The sequence below is a fragment of the Leptidea sinapis genome, chromosome 24 (assembly GCF_905404315.1).
Source record: "Leptidea sinapis chromosome 24, ilLepSina1.1, whole genome shotgun sequence".
NCBI lineage: Eukaryota > Metazoa > Arthropoda > Insecta > Lepidoptera > Pieridae > Leptidea > Leptidea sinapis.
In genome coordinates, this window is record NC_066288.1 from 5,325,369 (window position 1) to 5,346,288 (window position 20,920).

Genomic DNA, 20,920 nt, shown 5'->3' on the forward strand with positions numbered 1-20,920 from the left:
GAAATTAAATTTAGTATGAAACGTGAGTAATTCGACACAAGTTTGAAATAATAGTAATTACTGTATCGCGAGTGGCCACGAAGTATAATCCGGCTTAATTTGAAAGCGAACAGTTGCTTATAACGCAGTGGATTTTTACAAGATTATATCCGTCATCTGTCAATCTATCAATGACTGCACGATTCATACAATCGAGTGAATCGCTTTTTGCTTAGAGAGTTTCGCTAGCTTGAATTTTTACTACATTGTATTTGGTAATTATCGCCGACATCATTTGTAACTATGGTGGTCCTTGACTTAGTAAGTGCTGCTCTACTGCCGACGGACGATGCTTAAGTCACAACTGTGCTACTTTGTACGAGTTTAGCAGCTTTCTTTGTTGACTGTACCTAGGGTTGCCAAGCGTAAAATAACTAATGATAAATGATAAAACGGTAAAGGGTATTGTACTATATCATGTAGGCGTACTCTTTTTTTATATTTATTTATTATTTATTAATATTTGGGAGACTTACAGCTAGCTCTTGAAGTAAAATATGCTCTTTTTTATACAATTCTTTTAAAAACGATGATAAATTGTGATGTGCTGCAAAAAGCACAAAACCGTTTTTAATATAAAATAAATGATACTCTTTATTCTAGTACCTCCTTTGTAATTAGATATACTCTATTTAAATCTTCTAATAAAATTTGGTAACCCTAAACTGTACCGTACCTACAATTACACTCTTGTCAAGTTTTCAAAAATAATTTCTTATAGTTCTTTATTTATTTTTTATTTTATTTTCAAGATATATTTGGTCGATAATTTTTTAGATCACAATTAGTCATCTTTAAAATTTTCTTAAAAAAGCTAACTCACACTTACTGGTTAGTAGGTACGTCAAAAGGCAATAAACGATAATACACATTTATTGAATTAGGCGTTACTTTGCGGAAATCCATAATTATACAAATCTACACGAGGCATTCTCAGGACGTGTTGTCTCGCCAAAATCTGGCACGAGACATGAGGCGAAACACGTGTCGAATTGTTTTAAAAACAAATATTGGCGGAATTAACACTAAAGAAAACTTAAATCATGTGTATGAAAATACACATGGAATTCATTTCAATTGAAATATATCGCACAATAGTTTTGCCAGACAATTGACTCAGAATATAAAAGCGTAAAGACCACTCGATAATGCGTGAACAATTGTGACTTGTCAATTTTCTTTAGCTTAATATCCAAAATACTAAGGCGCTAATTCCAAGCGTGGCTGACTTTTTACGACTTGACGGTAAAAATAACAATAATAATGAATAATAATTGATGTTTTAAAAGAGTGGCAATTCACTTCTCAGTTCTTAGCTCAACCCTTTACGAAGTAAACGAAATTCAGTAAGAAAAATTTTTTAAGGCATTCATAAGAGTCATTTCCGTGACCTACATAAATAAATTGAGTTTGATTTGATTTGATTTAATTTGAAAACATATAATAATAATTTATTTGTTTCACAAAAAGTACTTAATCTAATAAATAAACAAATAAATGCAATGTACATAAAAGTTTTAGCAGCTGGAGTTGAACTAGGAGCAACCTGTATTTCGGCTTACTGAGCCTGGCTCAAATCGAGACTGGCTCGAGTACGCCCCCTTAGCGTAGTATTAGTACTATTAGCTGCCGCACTTTGCGACTACGGATGCGGTATCTAGTTGGAGCGCAGCGGAGGCCTTAATCTAAGGTTGTATACATCCAATCCATCCATTATATAGCTAAATAAAAGTGGATTGCCAAATGTCCTACTAAGCGCAAAATTCGAGAAAGGGTGTCCACTGTCCACCATTTTTCTAAATATACGTTCTAAAATTCGTGAAAGGTTTTCAAGAAAGAAAAAGATTAATTGTACGGAAAACCGAAGCGGAACACCGCATATAGCTTTTTCCAATTAAAACTATACATTTTATCTGTTATTACATGTTATCTGTCAATTTTTGGGATGGCGATGTAACATATTTTTATCTAAAAAGATAAAATCCCCATTCCACACACTTCGCTTTTTAGCGAATGGTAAACCACATTTTTCTTTCATCTTTCCCATTTGAATTGACTGTAAATTCAAAGAGTGCTAGAAACATTCCTACTTTAAAATATGGTTTTTACTCAAAAAATTACTTGCCTTCGTTAATTTAATAAGCTTACACTTTATTTTCCGACATTTCATTTTAGGTTATAAATATCTAAAAAAATCACCAAAATAAAGTAGTAAAATAAGTAATACTGACGTATTCATTTTCGTTTTACAAAATTTAATGTAGTATTTCCTTCTATGTTAGTGAACCTTTTTAAAATCTATTTTGCGTAAAAGCGCCATCTATACAATTCCCAAAAAGGTCCTATAAACTTGAGAAACTCTATTAAACAACGAGTTTTTGTAAGAGTTAAAGTAGAGGCAATATTGCCATCACTCAAACTTCAAAATATACATTTTACAAATAATGTAATTCTATAATAATTCAAACAGCTCATTAGAATCTATATGTAATATGTGTTAATCATTAAATATTGTTGCAATTTGCAAAAACAGCCAACTATTGATTTTTTGTAATTTCAACGCGCAGTCGCGAATGGAGTTTACTTCGAATAGAGAGATGTTAGGCACAAGCGTAAGGAGTAATTTATGGATATATTAGTTTAGAGGATAAGTGATAAGTTTTACGCCCCATTTACAGTGCCATAAGATAGTTTAATCTAGGGTTAATATAGAATATAATTATAAATATATCAAGATGGGTAATACGCCAACAGGCGAAAAAGCGCACAAGGCAGGAAAATCACCGACTAGAAGTCGAAACTTTATAAGAAATCTAAACAGAAAATCGTCCGGGAAAGATAAAAAACACGGCCGTAAAAAGAGCAACGCAAAACGAGATAGGGAGTTCGATAAATCCGAATCAGATAACAATGAAGCGATTGAGGCTTCCGATAACGATACGGTCGAGTGCGTGAGAGAGGAGAGCGGGGTCGATGTGGAAACGAGGAGTGTGCAGTCAGTAACGGTGACCAGGTGCGGGTTGCGGTCACCGACCCGCGACCACTCCGCACCTTGCCTGCCGCAACCTTCACCCGCGGACGAGTCACCCGACTCAGTGTTCACGGATCCTCTCACGCCGCTGGCCGCTATCGAGCTCAACCAGTGCTACTACTCCGCGGAAAGTGACAGTACCCACGGAGTACTCACGCTCACACCACAAACAGATGTCTCACTCGACATGCCACACGAAGAATCGCCGCGTTTAGAAAAAGAAAAAAGTGACATTTCCGATGACACAAGTGACAGGGATGAGAATAACATGGGTGGTATTTTCGTGAAATCACACGATGATGCGGGAGACGAGCGTACAGTGGATTTTAATCATGAATATCCAGACGACAGACCCAAAAACACATTTACTGTGTCGAAGCACAGGAAGGTTGAGTTGCCTCGAGTAGCGGCTCAAACCTCTCTCGCCATTATAGATGGAAACGGTAATACTTCAATAATATTAATTTAATTACCAATATGCATTCGTGATATCACTGCCCCAATTCAAATGTAAAGAACTGAAACATCGCTGTGATGTTCACACTGTGATCTGATACATATAATAATACGCGGCTTGCTAAATATATTTCTATTTAAACTTTCATTGCTACTATTAGTATATATGTAAATATTGTTAGTTCTTTCAGTATAATATATTCTCATTTACATACTCAAAGATACACTAGCTCAAATAAAAAATGGCTTTATAGTCAATGTTGGTGGTCGCTCAGTGTATAAAGTTATAAACCATTGCTTTGTTAAAAGATTGCTACAAATTAAACTTAAAAGAACTTGTTTGAGGTTTATCGGTTATTCGTGTCGTCGACAATAACATATTATTATGGTTCCACTCTATAAGCACTTGCGTCGCAAAACAAATGCTTGCAGTTTGCAAATACATACTATAGTTACGCTGTGTGATTGTAATGATGATTTTCCTTCTAAAAATGCTTCATCATTTTGGATATATTTTTCTTAATGGTAAATGCGTAACAACAAAACGCGCGTACACCTTTTTAAAAAGCCGGTTACCCTCCTGTGATTCCTCTGGTGTTGCAGGAAAATGCAGACGACGGCAATTTTTTTTTATTTGGTTCGCTAATGATTGTTTTAATATATATAAATTACGTGACACGTTGTTTGTCCGCGATGGACTCCTAAACTAATGAACGCATTTTAATGGGGATTATTTCATCGAGTGCAGTTTAGTCCAACTTGAGAGATAGGATAGTTTTATTTCGATTTGGGACCTATATTATATATTTTTATTTTCAATGTTTGTTTTGTATGGACATATTTTCTATGAGAGAATTTAGTGACGCACGGTTTGACAGTTCCGCTGTGAAACAATTTCATTATAACAACAGGGAGCATTTTTAACGAAATAATTCTTGATGTTTTGAAATATTATTGGCAAACTCCTATAAAACAGTATGTTTTTTATTATCTACAGAACCACGTCTGTCGGGTCAGCTAGTTTTATTATAAGTTTTATCAAACAAGAATAAAACATGGGAACAGGTTAACGTAAAATCATTCTAAAACAAACATTGCATAGTAGGTTACTTTGAATTAATGTAGCTTATATTTTTTTTATTTAGTTAAGCTTTGATTTGATTTAATTTGACTAACTTAACTAGCTTAACGTTATATTTACTTAAAATGAGGTGACCCGTACGTTCAATCCACAGAAAAAATTCGATTGGATTACGTATCAGCGCTATTGTCAAATGTCGAAGTTTTTTAATTTCCGACCAAACATTTTTATTATTTAGAACTTTGTTAGGGGCAAGACGCTGTGTATAACTTATTAAGTACTAGTTGACCCGACAGACGTTGTTCTCTATATAATAAATAAAATAATGTTTTTATATGAATTTGTCAATAAAATCATTATGATTTTATCATAACATCAAGAATTTCTTCGTAAAACATGCACCCTGCTGTCGTAATGAAATTGTTTCACAGCAGAACTGTCAAACCGTGCGTCACTAAATTCTCTCATAGAAATTATGTATGGACACATCAAAGGAAAAACAAATTTGTTGTTTTTATTTAATTCCGAGCATTTTCCTATTTATTCGCCTTTTAAACCTTCTCTGAACTTCCACAAATTATTCAAGACCAAAATTAGCCAAATCGGTCCAGCCGTTCTCGAGTTTTACCGAGACTAACGAACAGCAATTCATTTTTATATATATAGATAGAAGATATACATTTGAAGGTTTCATAAATTCATTCATGAATTAAAAGAGAACCTTAATGGTTATTCTAGTCTTATATATATACATAATTTCTATGAGAGAATTTATTCACGCACGGTTTGACAGTTCTGCTGTGAAACAATTTCATTACGAGAGCAGGGTGCATATTTTACGAAGTAATTTTTGATGTTATGATATATTATTGACAAATTCATATAAAACATTATTTTATTTATTATATACAGAACAACGTCTGTCGGGTCAGCTAGTAATATAATATTTTTAATCACTTATTATTTGAGAACGGGCGCAAGATACTCAGGATACACCTTTTATTTTAAATAAATTTCATATATCAATAAAATTTATTAATTAAATAGCTTGAGGATAGTCGCTCTATATTAAAAAATTTCAAAAGAAAATTATGTTACAAAAATCACGCAAATAAAATTTGAAAACAATTTTATGAACGATGCGAGACTAGAACCCGCGACCTCTCGTGATCCGTGCGAGCGCTCTTTCCAACTGAAGTGAGGGTTATCACTTTAAAACATGACAAATTGTTTAGATTTGCAAGAGCGACATCTCCAGTCAATTTGCTAATATGCAAATATTGGGGTTGAGCAGGTTATCAACTGCAAAGTAGATCCTGTAGATGAAGCCACAACCTGAGATGTTACAATAAACAACATAACATTTTTTAAGGATTCGTGTTAAATAATTGTTTCGTACATTTTCTGGGATTATGTTGTAAAAGTATATTCATCTTCCAGTAAAAGAATTAGGTACTAACTAGACTAACGGCCGTTCATATTTATTCAGTCTATCACCTACTTGAGATAAAAATCGTAACTATCGTTGACTTTTCCGTCCCTATAATTTTATCGACGGTTACTCACCATATACTTACTCGCTGTCTGTCAATGGGATGGCGTATAGTTTACCAGCGATAGAAGTCTGTATGAAAATTGAAAATCACGCGTCCCAATATAAGGCGATAAGAATGACTTATCGGGTATATTGGGACAGCTTCAGATTATTAACAGCTAATTACTGACAATAAAAGGTAGTAATTTATCTGTAGATAGTATATTCGGAACTTGATCTAGGTTTTTTTTCAAAATAAAGAATCAACACAGAAGACCTAAAAAAATATACCCAGCAAACGTTGTATTGCCGATATTAAAATCGCGATACAAAAGTGTTGATCGTAGATGGGTGAAAATTTTAAGTTGTATGTATTTTTTAATGTTGACTCATAATCAAACAAATTTAAAAAAAATGTCAAAAAAATTATTAAAAAAAATTCGTGGAGACCACCCTTAACATTTAGGGGGATGAAAAATAGATGTTGTCCGATTCTCAGATGTTTCCAATATCCACTCAAAATTTCATGAGAATCGGTCAAGCTGCTTCGGAGGAGTTCAATGTTTAACACCATGACACAAGAATTGTATATATTACATAGATAAGCTGATTAAATTTTTGCAGATTATTATTTTGTTGCATCTTCCGGGTCCTAGGGTTATTAATTGTTTTTTTTTTTTAATTTTACTAACTATGGTAGTGCGTATGTCTTTTACTGACTTATTTTGAACTTTATTGAGTTCAGAACTAACCTTTATTTTGAGGAATGCACGCACACTGACACCAAATGTCATACAAATCGCGAGTGTATGACGTTGCTTGTAAACTAATATTCATGGCCTGTTTGTATCGGTTGTCTAACAACAAGAGACTCTATCTAGACGTATTATCTAAGACAACGCAGTTGAAAGGCCGGCAACGCATCTCTATTCTCTAGTTCAGCATATGGTATAACATCAGGTATATCTCTGGATGACTGATGTTTCTCACTTTATATCGAGGGATTCCGTTGGCCTCCTCTAATATAAAAAAACAAAGACGGACGTGAAACTTCATTAACGCGAGGCTACTTTCTTTTTGTACTGTATCCATAGAGTAATAACAATATATATATAATTCTCGTGACACGGTGTTTGTTACAAAACTCCTCCGAAACGGCTAAATCAATTTGTTTATCGCGTAGGTCTGTGAATCGGCCAACATCTATTTTGCATACCCCTAAATGATCAGGGTTTTTTATTTTTTTATGATTCAGCTTTGAAAAATATATACAACTACAAATTTTGGGCCCTTCTACGGATTACAACTATTTTTGTATCGCGATTCTTATATTATTCTGTTCCATCCACAAATGCGCTATAGGGTTGCAAGATGGCAATCGAATACAATAATTGTTGTACGATATATTTGACAGGTCTGAGAATCGGTTGCATCTATTTTTTATACCCCAATTTTTTTTTAATTACTTTATATGGCAATACAACGTTTGCTGGGTCAGCTAGTATATACATATATAATTATAATAGTGTTAATGTAAATTACTCTGGTAAATTAAGCTCTAACTTATCGTGCTTCAATAGCCGACTTCAGCCTAATTAACCCGAAAGCACCAGGCAGCCATAGTAATATAACCATACCCACCTTAATAAAGCACTCAGTGCTCCTAGGGGCGGGGTACACAGAAAAGACGTAAGAACAGGACGCGGTGCCCCTTGAGTAAACTTTCATACAAAATGTATAGAAGTGTCGTGACACCAAGTAAACAGAAAAGACAGGGCGCGAGCGAGAAGCGGTCATGACGTTTCGATGACTGCGCCCTATTCGAAAACATACAGAAGACACGAGGCGACAAGACGCAGCAGAAAGCGGTGCGCGGGCGGTAGTTTGTATCTTGGTTTTTGAGCACGGGGTACCCGTACCCGCACACTCACGTCTAGGTTAAATATGTTTTAAATACAATTATTGAAACTATTATAAAATTCTCGACTCTTCTATTATTTTTAAAAATCCCTGTTCTTCATTGCTGCGCCATACCGGATGTACCCAATAACGTCTAACCCTTTGAATGTTAGCAAGTTGAACCAAAGCCAGAATATCCTCGTCTTCTGATGAAGACATGTTGTTGTCACAAAAGCAGACGTTTAAATGCAAAGGGACGCAGTCTAGATAAACAAGCCATATGGCTTGTCTTCGCGTCCTATCCGCACCCTGTCTCCGCGTATAAACGCGTCCTCGTCTTACGTCTTTTCTGTATGTCCCGACCCCTAGAGTTTTCACTTCGAATAAGTGGTCAGAAGTGACCACTTATTACTTACTTTATTGTTTAAAGAGAAATATTGGCGGAATTAACACTAAAGAAAACTCAAACCATTTGGATAATTATGGATTTCCGCAAAGTTCGCCTACTTCAATAAATTTCCAATATCTATGTTTAGAACTCTATGTGTTATATTAATATTCAACATACTCTCTCCAAAGAGCCATTATTTGGCAAGTCTCTAATTTATTAATCTGTTTTTGCGTGGGCGACCAAGTCTGTCAACCGTAGGTCAATACAGGAAGCACGGTTCCTTATAACATTTTATGTAATAACCTACTTATCTGTGTGAAAGTCCCGTAGAATTCGGTATAAACATATCTGAGATTAATCCGTACTAAACGATATACAGAGAGACAAAATATAGTAAGCATTCACTTATTACCATTTAAGTGAGCCAAATTCTCTTTCTTCCTTGTTGATGTAGGTATACAAAATTATTATTTTCCGAGGCTAATTCCGCACTGCGCAAATTCACTGAGCGATTATTATCATTTCTCGCCTCTCATTCGTATCCGCTACTAAATCTATACTTATTCCCACGACGAATCAATTTCGTCGCTATTTCTGTCAGTTCCTCCGCAACAATAAAATAGATAAGACTAAACTTCTGAGCAAAAATACAAATTTATTTGTGGATTTATATTATAGAGGATTTTTTTTCCGTAAGTGAAACAAATCTCAAATTTAACTTTATTATAAGACATTAGCAACACATATTATGATTTTGCTTTCCGAGTTTTTGGTTTACAATTTATATATGTAATTAGGATATCATCCCCACCATCTGGTTGTGTGGCGGTCTTACACAGTGCGGTATTCAAGGAGCTTTCTTCCACGTACTACAAAGCTGTGGAATGAGCTTGCTTGTGCGGTGTTTCTGGGACGATACGACATGGATACCTTCAAAAAGGCCTTCCTTAAATGCCGGCAATGCTGATGTGATTCCTCTGGCAAGAGAATGTGGGTGGCGGTGATCACTTAACACCAGGTGACTCGTACGCTCGTTTGTTATCCTTTTTCCGTAAAACAAAGAAACAAATAAAATAATATAGGTCTTCATTTTTGCACGGTTTCCTATAATAATAATAATGACGACCCCTATAGCACAGTGGTTAGTGACCCTACCTACTGCTAGAGATCCCGAGTTCGCACCCCGGTAGGTGTAAATATTTCCGAGTCATGGATGTTGATAATTATTTATATACTACTAGCTGACCTGACAGACGTTGTCCTGTAGAAAATATGTCCATACAAAACAAATATTGTATAAAAATAATTGTTTGAACAAAATCTGGCCGTTTAAAGTGGGTCAAAATCGCGTCCAAATGAGTCAGTTACAAACAAACATATATACAGGTGAAGCTAATAAAAAGAGTGTAAAAAAGAGCACACAACTTGAAATGTCACTATCACAAAGGATAACCGAAAAAAAGAAAGTTCTCGCGCACGTAGCGGTAATCGTCACTCACAAAGATAGAACGATGCACACTTTTTCTAAAGCATCGATCGACATAGAGGATGGTATATGGTAGAGGATATTGGTTGTCAAATGTCAAATATTATGGTTGCGAAATTTAATTTGTGACAAAACTTAAGAATTAAAAAAATAAATATCTACATAAAAATAATCTGATAGATAGTTAACAACTGTAGCTAATCTACCAGCTATCTAAAATTAAGTTTCAGTTTATATTTTACCTCCTGAGAAAGTTAGAAAGAAATGTAAAAATTCTAATTAGTTATTCATTTGACACTATTCGAGCATTTTCCTATTTATTCACCTTTTAAACCTTCTCTGGACATTCAAGACCAAAATTAGCCAAATCGGTCTAGCCGTTCTCGAGTTTTAGCGAGACTAACGAACAGCAATTCATTTTTATATATGTAGATATTTAAGTATTAAATATATCGTTGTCTTGTGCCCATAGTACAGGCTATGCCTAGCTTTGACTTTGGGGCAAGATAATTTGTATGTGAATAAAAAAAAGAAAACAAGTATAAGCCTTCAGATAATATAATTTACATATACGATTATCAATCACTATCTGTTTGTCTTTTGACAAGAGCCTCATCCAACTTCTTTAATCATCAGCTATCCTAGACCATGTCATACCTGCTATCACCCTTAGTTTGTCTGACGAGCACCTGTATTATCCTCCCCGTTTCCTACTTACGTTTCTGGAATACCAGGCTGTGATGTTTTGCGTTCGGTTCAGCACAGTTTAAGTGTTCTTATAGCATAGGTGACATTATTTTTATTGTTTTTCTCTCGAATATCTATCCAAATGATTTGCGTTTTCTTTAGTGTTAATTCCGCCAATATATGTCTTTCAACATGGATCCTCAGGAAGTTTTGACTCGCCAAACTCTGGCACGAGACTCTTCTCTCGAGTTTGGCGAGTCAATATCTCCTGAGGATACCTCGTGTAGAGGCGAAACACGTGTCGAATTGTTTAGAGACAAATATTGGCGGAATTAACACTAAGGAAAATTCAAACCATTTGGATAATTATTGATTTTTGCAAAGTAATTCAATAAATTTCCAATATCTATGTTTAGAATTCTATCGTCCTTCCAAATAAAATTGCCATAAAGTTATAACAAAGCATAAACCAAGAATATGTAAAATGTTTACAAATAGACATTCCGCTTACGAATGGTTTGTTCGGACGTATAACGTTTCCCGCGTTTATTTGCAAGGCAGCTTGTCATTAGTTAAACTTCAGAATTATCATTATATTGACAGTGATGTCAACGATAATGTAAACATTTCGCATTTTCTTTGTTTAACATCAGTTATAACTTTATACCAAGATTATTTGTAAGGCCGTATGTGTTTTATTCATATTTAACATACTCTCTCCAAAGAGCCATTATTTGGCAAGTCTCTAGTTTATTAATCTATTTTTGCGTAGGCGACCAAGTCTGTCAACCGCAGGTCAATACAGGAAGCACGGTTCCCAATAACATTTTATGTAATAACCTACTTATCTCTGTGAAAGTCTCGTAGAATTCGGTATAAACATTTCTGAGATTAATCCGTACAAACCGATATACAGAGAGACAAAATATAGTAAGCATTCATATGCGTTAGCAAAAAGCTGTTATTGTGATATAATAATAATAATAAGCCTTTAATTAATTACAACAACCTTCAAATATATAATATAATCTTAAGACTACGCGTATAAAATAAAAGTTACGTTATTGGAACCCCACTGTGGGTATAGGCCTCCTCCAGCTTACTCCATGTATCCCTCTCCTGCTTTTCCCCTCCATTCTTTTCCTGCCATTTTTATTATATCATCTACCCATCTGTTTCTTGGGCGGCCTCTTTTTCTTTTGCCAGATGGTTCTTCCCAAATTGTCGTTTCTACTGTCCATCTTTTGTCCATGAATCTCGCCACATGACCTGCCCAGCGCCACATATATATTCTGATATTACTATCAGCCAATTCAAATTTATTTATATGTTTCTCATAATATACCAAAAATAGTGTGTGTTTGTTCGTTTTTATTGCGTTCCAATATAGTTTATTCGCATGCGATGAATCTCTATTATTGCTTCCATTGCGAAAGTTTTAGGTATATTAGAAAATTAAAAAAATCAATTTTTCAATGAGGTTTCTTAATTTTATGTCAGCAGTCCGGACGTTTTCCGGCTGAAATGATGAATATTGTGTATTGGTTTGAAGGGCGCCCTAGTTAGTGAAATTACTGGGCAAATGAGACTTTAGATCATGACTCAAATTACGAAGCCGCTCATAATGTTAGGTTCATTCTTGAATCCTGAGTGGTACTGCATTGTAATAGGCAAGGCGTATCACTTACCACGATGTCAACGACTTTTTTATGACAAAAAGGGACGAGACGAGCAGGACGTTCAGCTGATGGTAATTAATACGCCCTGCCCATTATAATGCAGTACCGCTCAGGATTCTTGAAAAACCCAAAAATTCTGAGTGGCACTTCAATTACGCTCGTCTACTTGAGACATAAGTTGTTAAGTCTCGTTTGCCCAGTAATTTCGCTAGCTGCGGCGCCCTTCAGATCGAAACACAGTAATGCTTACATATTACCTACTGCTTCACGGCAGAAATAGGCGCCGTTTTGGTACTCATAATCTAGCCGGCATCCTGTGCAAAGGAGCCTCCCACTGAACTTGCTCTGCTCGTAACTCGTTTTATAAAAAAAACATGTAAACGAACCTGGATAATAATTTCTCATTATGTATATTGCTATAATTTACCTCGAGATAGAGCTGCTTTGAAAAATGACCATGGGTGGGATGAGCTAGTGATAGATATTATGTAAAAACAGGATTCATTAAAGATGATAGGTGTGTACCGCGTGATGAAGGCTTTTTGCGATGCAAAGTAAGATTAAATTAACTGTTTTCTCTATTATTAACTATATATGCAGATTACCTTATATCTGTGATTAATGAAGGTAATACAAGCAAGGACATGAAAACGTCATGTTTACATTGATAAGATAAATCCTGTCAAAATCCAACTTATATATATATGTTAATACATAAAGCGAAATCTTTGTACACTTTTTTTTAAGTTGCACGAACGGATGACCGTGAAAATTGGTTTTATTTAAAACGGTTAAAGTTTATGTGAATAGAAGTGCTATGAAGATAAAGCTACTTTTCTTATATTAAATGCCTTAAAAAAACATTACATTAATTAAAATACATATATTCATACACATACTAACCGGATACATTACCTCCTGACGTCGATGACGTCACGTCGTCGCTTTGATACGGTGTGCAAAACAAGCGTCACAAAATAATATCCTAATCTAATATTATTATTAAGAAATAACCTGCGATTTTTTTTTATTGATTGATGTAAAGGTATTATGTTGTGATTCTGATTATTATCATTATATTTGAAAAAAAATCCGCTGAGTTTGTTGCGCCCGTTCTTCTCAGGCCTGAGGCATTCGTTTTGGGATGGGTGGTGGTAGTTTTTTGACTTTCAATGAGGGATGTTACATCCTATTTTGAATTAAAATATTTGAATATAATAATGATGAAAAATAAATGAAAGCCTCTAGGTCAAGTACAAAGAGTATATATTTTTCTGACAGAACTATTACAGCGACACAGAATAACATATAAACTACAGAGGGAAGTCAAAACGTAATAGTTAAAAATTAAAAAATAAAGCATTGATAGCACGGAATTATAACACATCTAACAGTAATGAAACTGCAAAATGTATTGACGTAACAGGAGAAAAATGAATTTTGGTCAAATTTCGATCTCTGGGCGACCATTAGTTGATCTATTAATATTTCAAATAATATTGTTATCCATTCTGTCGTTTTGGCATGATTGAGTAACAGACATTCAAACTTTCATATCTAATATATAAAATTCTCGTGTCATGGTGTTAAACATTGAACTTCTCCGAAACGGCTTGACCGATCGAATCGGACAACATCTATTTTTCATCCCTCTAAATGTTAAGGATCCACACGAAATTTATTTTTTATTTTTTTTACATTTTTTTTTAATTTGTTTGATTATGAGTCAGCATTAAAAAATACACACAACTTCAAATTTTTACCCATCTACGATCGACAGTTACTTTTGTATCGCGATTTTAATATCGACAATACGACGTTTGCTGGGTCAGCTAGTTTAGATATAATATTGGCATGGATGAATTTATGCTTCTTTATTCAAATTAGTGTAGGTACTACGAACATCTTTTAAATGTTATTTATATGTTTTTTTTTATTTCAGTTAATGATCGAAGACATTTGAGTTTGAGCGAGCCTGTCCCAGACTCCAATGTTTTGAGGAAAGTGGCTTCGCTGACTCTGGATAAGCACTCGGAGAGTAAACCAGTACGTCCCAAGTTTGTTCCGGACAAATTGGACTTCCAGCTCTATGAAAAGTTTGAAGGTTTGTTTTTATGCTGCCGTACCTGAAGTGTAACCGGATAAAAATAAGGAGATCTAAGAATCCGTTTTCAGTTCGTACGTCTGTCTGTGTCTTGCTGTAAATCATAAGCCGTGAATCCAACTGAAATTACTATTGTGTGAAAACACTTGCGTGAATTGAAAAACCCAAAAATTCCGAGCAGCACTGCATTGTAATGGACAGGGCGTAACAATTACCATCAGCTGAACGTCCAGCTCGTCTCGTCTCTTATTGTCAATAAAAAAAAAACGATGCTGTGTAAACAAGTACCAATACCTAAGCCAAAACAGTAGTTTATAGAATGTTTGATTGTCTACGTAAGTCCAGGCAAGACGCAAGAACTCTTCAAATTTTTTTTATGATAATAAGGGATGAGACGAGCAGGAGGTTCAGCTGATGGTAATTGATACGCCCTTCCCATTTCATTGCAGTGCCGCTCAGGATTCTTGAAAACCCCAAAAAATCTGAGCAGCACTACAACTGCGCTTGTCAACTTGAGAAATAAGATGTTAAGTCTCATTTGCCCAGTAATGTCACTGGCTACGGCGCCATTCAGACCGAAACACAGGTATGTTTATACATTACTGCTTCACGGCAGAAATAGGCACCGTTGTGGTAGCCATAATCTAGCCGGCATACTGTGCAAAACAGCCCCCCACTGGTCGCAAATATTAATTATTGTTGATATTAATGCAAATTAAGAGTGGCGACAACATATAGGATCCATATTATCCCGCCAAATGTAGAGACATGGTATTATTGCTATTTTTAACAGACGTCGCGGGAGTCGCTAGTAGTAAGACGATACACTAATACGAACACTGTAACCAAAGATTTGAAGATCATCAAAATACTTAGTAGTAGTACCTACCACCATAAATTAACATATCGATAAGGTAGTAAAAAATAGATATGATGTAATCGTGGTTGTTAAAGTATATTACTAATTATTTACTAGGTCGTAAAAAAAAAGATATTTTCCTCATTGACATAATTTTTATCATGATCGCTGAAATCAAGAAAAATAAAATTTTATCAACTCTCGATGACGTATTCAACCTGTATTCAATCCTCCAATCTCGGTATTGCAGGATCTCGGTATTCCGATTCTACGAGTGCGAGATCCCGAGGGATTGCGGGATTATAGAGACGCATTCGCACGACCATTCTCATAATTTGCCTTCAGGGGCGTAGCTACCGCCATACCTGCCGTATCAATTATGCGGAGCCCCCGGGCCGGGGGAGCTTATGGGGGCCTCCAACTTCCCAAATTTTGTTTATTTCCGAAATGACAAAAGTCAATAGAAGCTAAAAAAAATACTGAAGTCATCATCATCAGCTATAAATGATTTAATAAATATAATTGTATAAATCGCTGGTTCGCTCACAACTCGAATATGCTGTTTGTATCTGGAATCCCCATTATAATAAATATGTTAAGAGAATAGAAACTGTACAGAAAAAATTTTTACGGACGATGCACTATAAATGTACGGGAAGCTACCTTCCTTATGCCTTCCGTAGCTTCTTGAAAAATATAGTATACTTGACTTGCAGTCAAGGCGCAAACAACTTGAAGCTATGCTCTTATTTGATCTGTGTCATAATAAATACGACTGTATTCCTTTAACTCTTGTTTTGTTTTTTTATAAAATGTCGTACAAATTCTGGCGAGCGCTCACCACTAATGGAGAATGACACACTCATATAATGCGTGCTTTGGCAATATTGATATTTTTTCCACTCGTGTGGGCTCTTTCAATAAGCTGGTCATGGATTATCTTAAGAAGAATATTGCTATATTAGACTAAACCTGTAGAATAATAAGAATAAAACTAAACGAATATATTTTTTATATCTACACTTATATTCATACATGTAACTTTTGTAATTAAGTATTAATTAATAATTATGTGGTTGACGTAGTTGGTAGCATGTATAGTATTACTGTATTATATTATTACTGATTCTTTTCTAAGCACTGCGTGCTACTGTTTGTTGACCCGAATAAATAAAATAAAATAAAATAAAAATCAGATTGCGGAAAAAAAGGCAAGGAGAGGCAAGGATATATTTCATTTGAATTGTTTAAAAAAAACTGGAAAAAGTGACAGATGCTATATAATTATGATGAATAGATATTAATTTCTTTTAATTTTATGCAAACATTTTTTTTCTTTTGTGAGAAATCTTTATCCTCCACAAGGGACCCAAGTAATCTTTATAAAGGGCCCCGTCAAGGCACGCTACGCCACTGTTTGCTTTGATCTCTTAGTAACTTGATCTCATAATAACTTTACAATTGATTTTTTTTATTTTTATTAACACAATTGAAATAAAAGTTTTGTGTTACTTAGTTTTTTTTTATCTACGTTCGAATACGTACATAATTATTACAGGGGTAGGCAGAGACCACATCTTTCACCTAAAAAACCTTAGATTATAATGTTTTCTAAGTGCGGGATCCGGCAAATTCGGAGTTCCCGCGGGATCGATAATTTTCACTCCCACAAACTACTACGAGATCAACTGAGTAAAAAATCTAAAAAAAGGTTTTATTACCACAGCAATAATTTAAAAATATAATATTTAAAAGTATTTTTGCAAACGTTGTTTTTGTGTCTTTTTTGTTCATCCTCATTAAAATTGTTTATGAATTTTATTTAACGTTTATTCTTATGAAAAATGACGCTTGCAATTAATTAAGATCCGATTTCTACAAGTGAGTGTCTTCATAACTGTTGTGTATAAAAGTGGTTATGTTTATTTCAATAACATTTGGTTCTACCTATCTCTTTATATCTAACTATTAAAATTTTAAATTTTAATTAATAAAATCATGAAAAATATCTATTTTACGATACAGTGTCAGGAATTCGAGAAAGTGAACACATTCCGCCGCGAAAAAACTACCGTAGTTGCTTCATTTTCATACAAATCCAATATAATTATACCAGATATTAAACTCTCACTTAAGTTAATAACAGTGGATGTGTAATAAAACGTAAATGCCATTACCAGCCAGTAATAGATTATATCTTTTTAATAAATGTTGAGCTACAGGTGGATGAATAGTTAGTTACTGAAGATAAGAAATCTTATCTCCTAATAGCAATTTAATAGTCAGGTTGTTTCAGCAACCAATTCTTATCTACAAGAAAGTTTACTTCAGTAAAAGATAATCGTATTCGGGCGTAGTGTGTACGTGACCTAGTAATTTAAATAATTTTAATTAATAAAATATGCAACTCTCCACAAGCCGTGTTAAGTTCACGAACAGTTCGATATCTCAGTTTAATTATGTTAAGTTTTTGTGTAAATATCAATCGAAAAGGAAGGGTATCCAGGATATAGTGACTATATTAGGTTTGCATAGTGACAATGTTGCCAGTTTTGATAGGGACTTTCTTGGTGTAAGTAGTGGTGTTTTGAAAAGAAAAAAGGAAAGTACTTTGATGGTGTACGTTATTAAGAAGTTGAGGTTCAATTTTGCGAGAACATCTAAATGGTTTGTTATTGTGTTGAATGGTGAATGTGGTGCACAATTGGAATATGATTTGCGGACTGGTGAACTTAGAACAATGCATTGTTTTATAACACGATTAACATTGTTTAAGTCGACATTATGGAGAGCAGGATTGAGTTTCTCTAAATGTAAGTGTTTAGAAAGCATTTTATTACTAGTTACGTAACCAATATGTAAATATTGCGACTTGATCATTTCAAGGGTTCTACTACAGTGTTACAAAATTAAATTTATAAAAAAAAGTGTGTGTAAATACTTCTTTGGCCTAACAAAGCAAAAATTACTACGTTTGTAGAAAGAACAATATTGTAAAATTTTTGCAACGATGGCTTTGACAATTAATTATTAAATAACGAATACGGCTGTACGGGCTTGAACCCTTTGCTTATCCTAATAATGGACGAGGAAACTAAAACAAAATCACGAATGTCGTAAACGACAGAAAATTTTAGTGACTAACTTCACCCTGTTACTTTTGTGTAACAGTGATGCGCGCGCATCTTAAAATTTCACTCTCATCATTTTTTCATAACGCCCCTAAAGAAGTATAACTTAAAAAATAAAATCATAAATTTCATGTTAATCTATATACCTACTCATCATGTGAAAGGTATCTGTATCATCTTCAATCTTTTAAAAACAAAACCACGATTAGATAAAATATTCATCGATACATTAGATAGTCAAACACAGCTTTGCTTTCTAACACTTTATGTATTTTATCTTTGAAGGATATTTTATCTGTATTCAGATTTCCCGCGTGTATAATTTTTAAATATTATTTATTTATGTTTTTGAAGTGAAAACTTCTTTAGCGGCGTTGGACTAGCACTTTTCTTGGGATGTGTATAAAATGTTAAGCTCGCGTCAGGACACGTGACCTGATCGTAAGACAGTCGTTGAAATTATGGATAAAAGTGGATTTTATTTCGAGAGTTATACTTTTTAATGTAAAATAATTGTAATAGTTCTGATGTGTTAAATTTTTATGTAAAATAAATTGTCGTTTTTGTGTACGATAGCAATTGCAATAAATGAATATTGTATTTAACCACATCAATGCTACTACTTTTTAACTGATAAATAAAGCAATTCGTGGGAAATTATTCCCTAACCATTCCAAAATATTCAAAAATGCACAACTTTAATATAAAAGTTTTCACTTCTGCCAGCACTCGCGGAGTGCAACCCGTATTTTATATCAAATTACGTATAAGAATAAATTTACTTCTTACCGTTGAAAAAATACGCGGATACCAGTACTTATTTTTTAAGTCTCGTCTGTTATTTGATGAATTTGTTCAAAAGGCCAGTGGGAGGCTCCTTTGCACAGGATGCCGGCTAGATTATGGGTACTACAAACAACGGCGCCTATTTCTACCGTGAAGCACTAATGTGTAAACATTACTGTGCTATATTATATACCATACACTTACCATACAGACCTTCCGGTCTGAAGGGCGCCGTAGCTAGTGAAATTAGGTACTGGGCAAATGAGACTTAACATCTTATGTCTCAAGGCGACGAGCGCAATTGTAGTGCCGCTATTTAATTCTGAGCGGCACTGCATTGTAATGGGCAGGGTGTATCAATTACCATCAGCTGAACGTCCTGCTCGTCTTGTCCCTTATTTTCATTAAAAAAAGGCAGACACTTAGGACACCTTATTAAATAGTTTCTTTACTAAGTTGTCCGACCGAAACACATTAATGCTTACACATTACAGCTGCACGGCAGACATAGGTGCCGATGTGGTACCCATAATCTAGCCGGCATCCTGTGCAAAGGAGCCTCCCACTGGTAAATATTAAATACCTACTGCTAGAAAATAAATACTTTTTTGACGTAACCCAGACTTTTTCATTTATTTTTCATCATTATAATATAAATAATCAGATGCTTGTTTTGCACACCGTACCAATGGGACGATGTGACGTCATCGACGACAGGGCCAGAGATAATGTAACCGGGTTGTATTTATTTATCCCTATTTGACCACTAGATTCGTTTATATCTCGTGCTCTTTTAAGTTATGTTTACCCTTTCACTGGAGAAAATATTGTTCCGTCAGTTCTGTTTGCTGTTTAAACTATTACTATATTCTTACTTCTAATTAATATTTACATATCAAGTACAGGACTCGAAAAAACATTCATTTTCATCACACAACCCCTGATACAAATTAACGCGAGTGTTACACATTTAAATAAAACACTTTTAAAGGATTAAAACGCGTGTATTTATCTGTGTACAGCAAATACCACCTCCGAGGAAATAAATGGCGCTAAACTACATAATGACAACTATGACAAATACTATCTTTGACTCACTTCATCTACAGTCCCCCTGAAAACGAGATCTGGAAAGGTCTTGAAACGTCGGGTTAACGAAAATAAAAATGTGACTTTTACGCAAACATCTAATGTTAAACCGTTACAATTACACGCGTTTTAATCCTTTAAAAGTATTTTATTTAAAAGTCAGGGTATTTCAGGGTTCTAACTGTAGTGATGCAACGGAAGCGCCTTAGCGGAACCAAAAACGGCAATAGACGTCAAAAGTAAATTTTAGCAGAAACGGAAGTATAAATAATATGAGAAAAAAAAACAAATTACGTATCGAATACATCAAATCTAGATTAGAAATAGATATATTAGAAATCTACTATAGAAAACAATATTGCAAGTTTGCAACTGAACATTTTATTAATATTCAAAATTGAGTAGTGGTAAGTTATGTTTTATGAAAAGTTATTTGGCCGCTTTTGCACCTAACAATAAATAAATAACAGTAAACTTCCGATTGTATCTCCGTTATAAAAGTAGCGGAAACAGAAGCAGAAACGAATGCTGAAAAGCGGGCGGAACATCCGCACTTGCGGAAACAGAAACGGAGATCCGTTGCATCACTAGTTCTAAGGTACCGCATCCCAGAAGGCATCTCATCACCTGATTAAGTGCAGTGTTGTATCATACAATGAATTACAAAT

At 34.5% G+C, this 20,920-nt stretch overlaps 1 protein-coding gene across 3 annotated transcripts in view; it reads left to right on the plus strand.

Moving 5' to 3' along the window:
- The first annotated feature begins 2,658 nt into the window (after nt 1-2,658).
- LOC126971545 (formin-2-like) overlaps nt 2,659-20,920 on the plus strand; it is a 38,716-nt gene continuing 20,454 nt past the window's right edge. Inside the window, exons 1-2 of one of the 3 annotated variants that reach the window (XM_050817835.1) lie at nt 2,659-3,513; nt 14,226-14,387. In XM_050817835.1, the coding sequence (XP_050673792.1) occupies nt 2,775-3,513; nt 14,226-14,387 (901 nt within the window). In that variant the 5' untranslated portion in view covers nt 2,659-2,774. Of the gene's footprint in view, nt 3,514-14,225; nt 14,388-17,754; nt 18,060-20,920 lie in introns of those variants that run through there. The other 2 variants (XM_050817834.1, XM_050817836.1) reach the window with 2 other exon arrangements.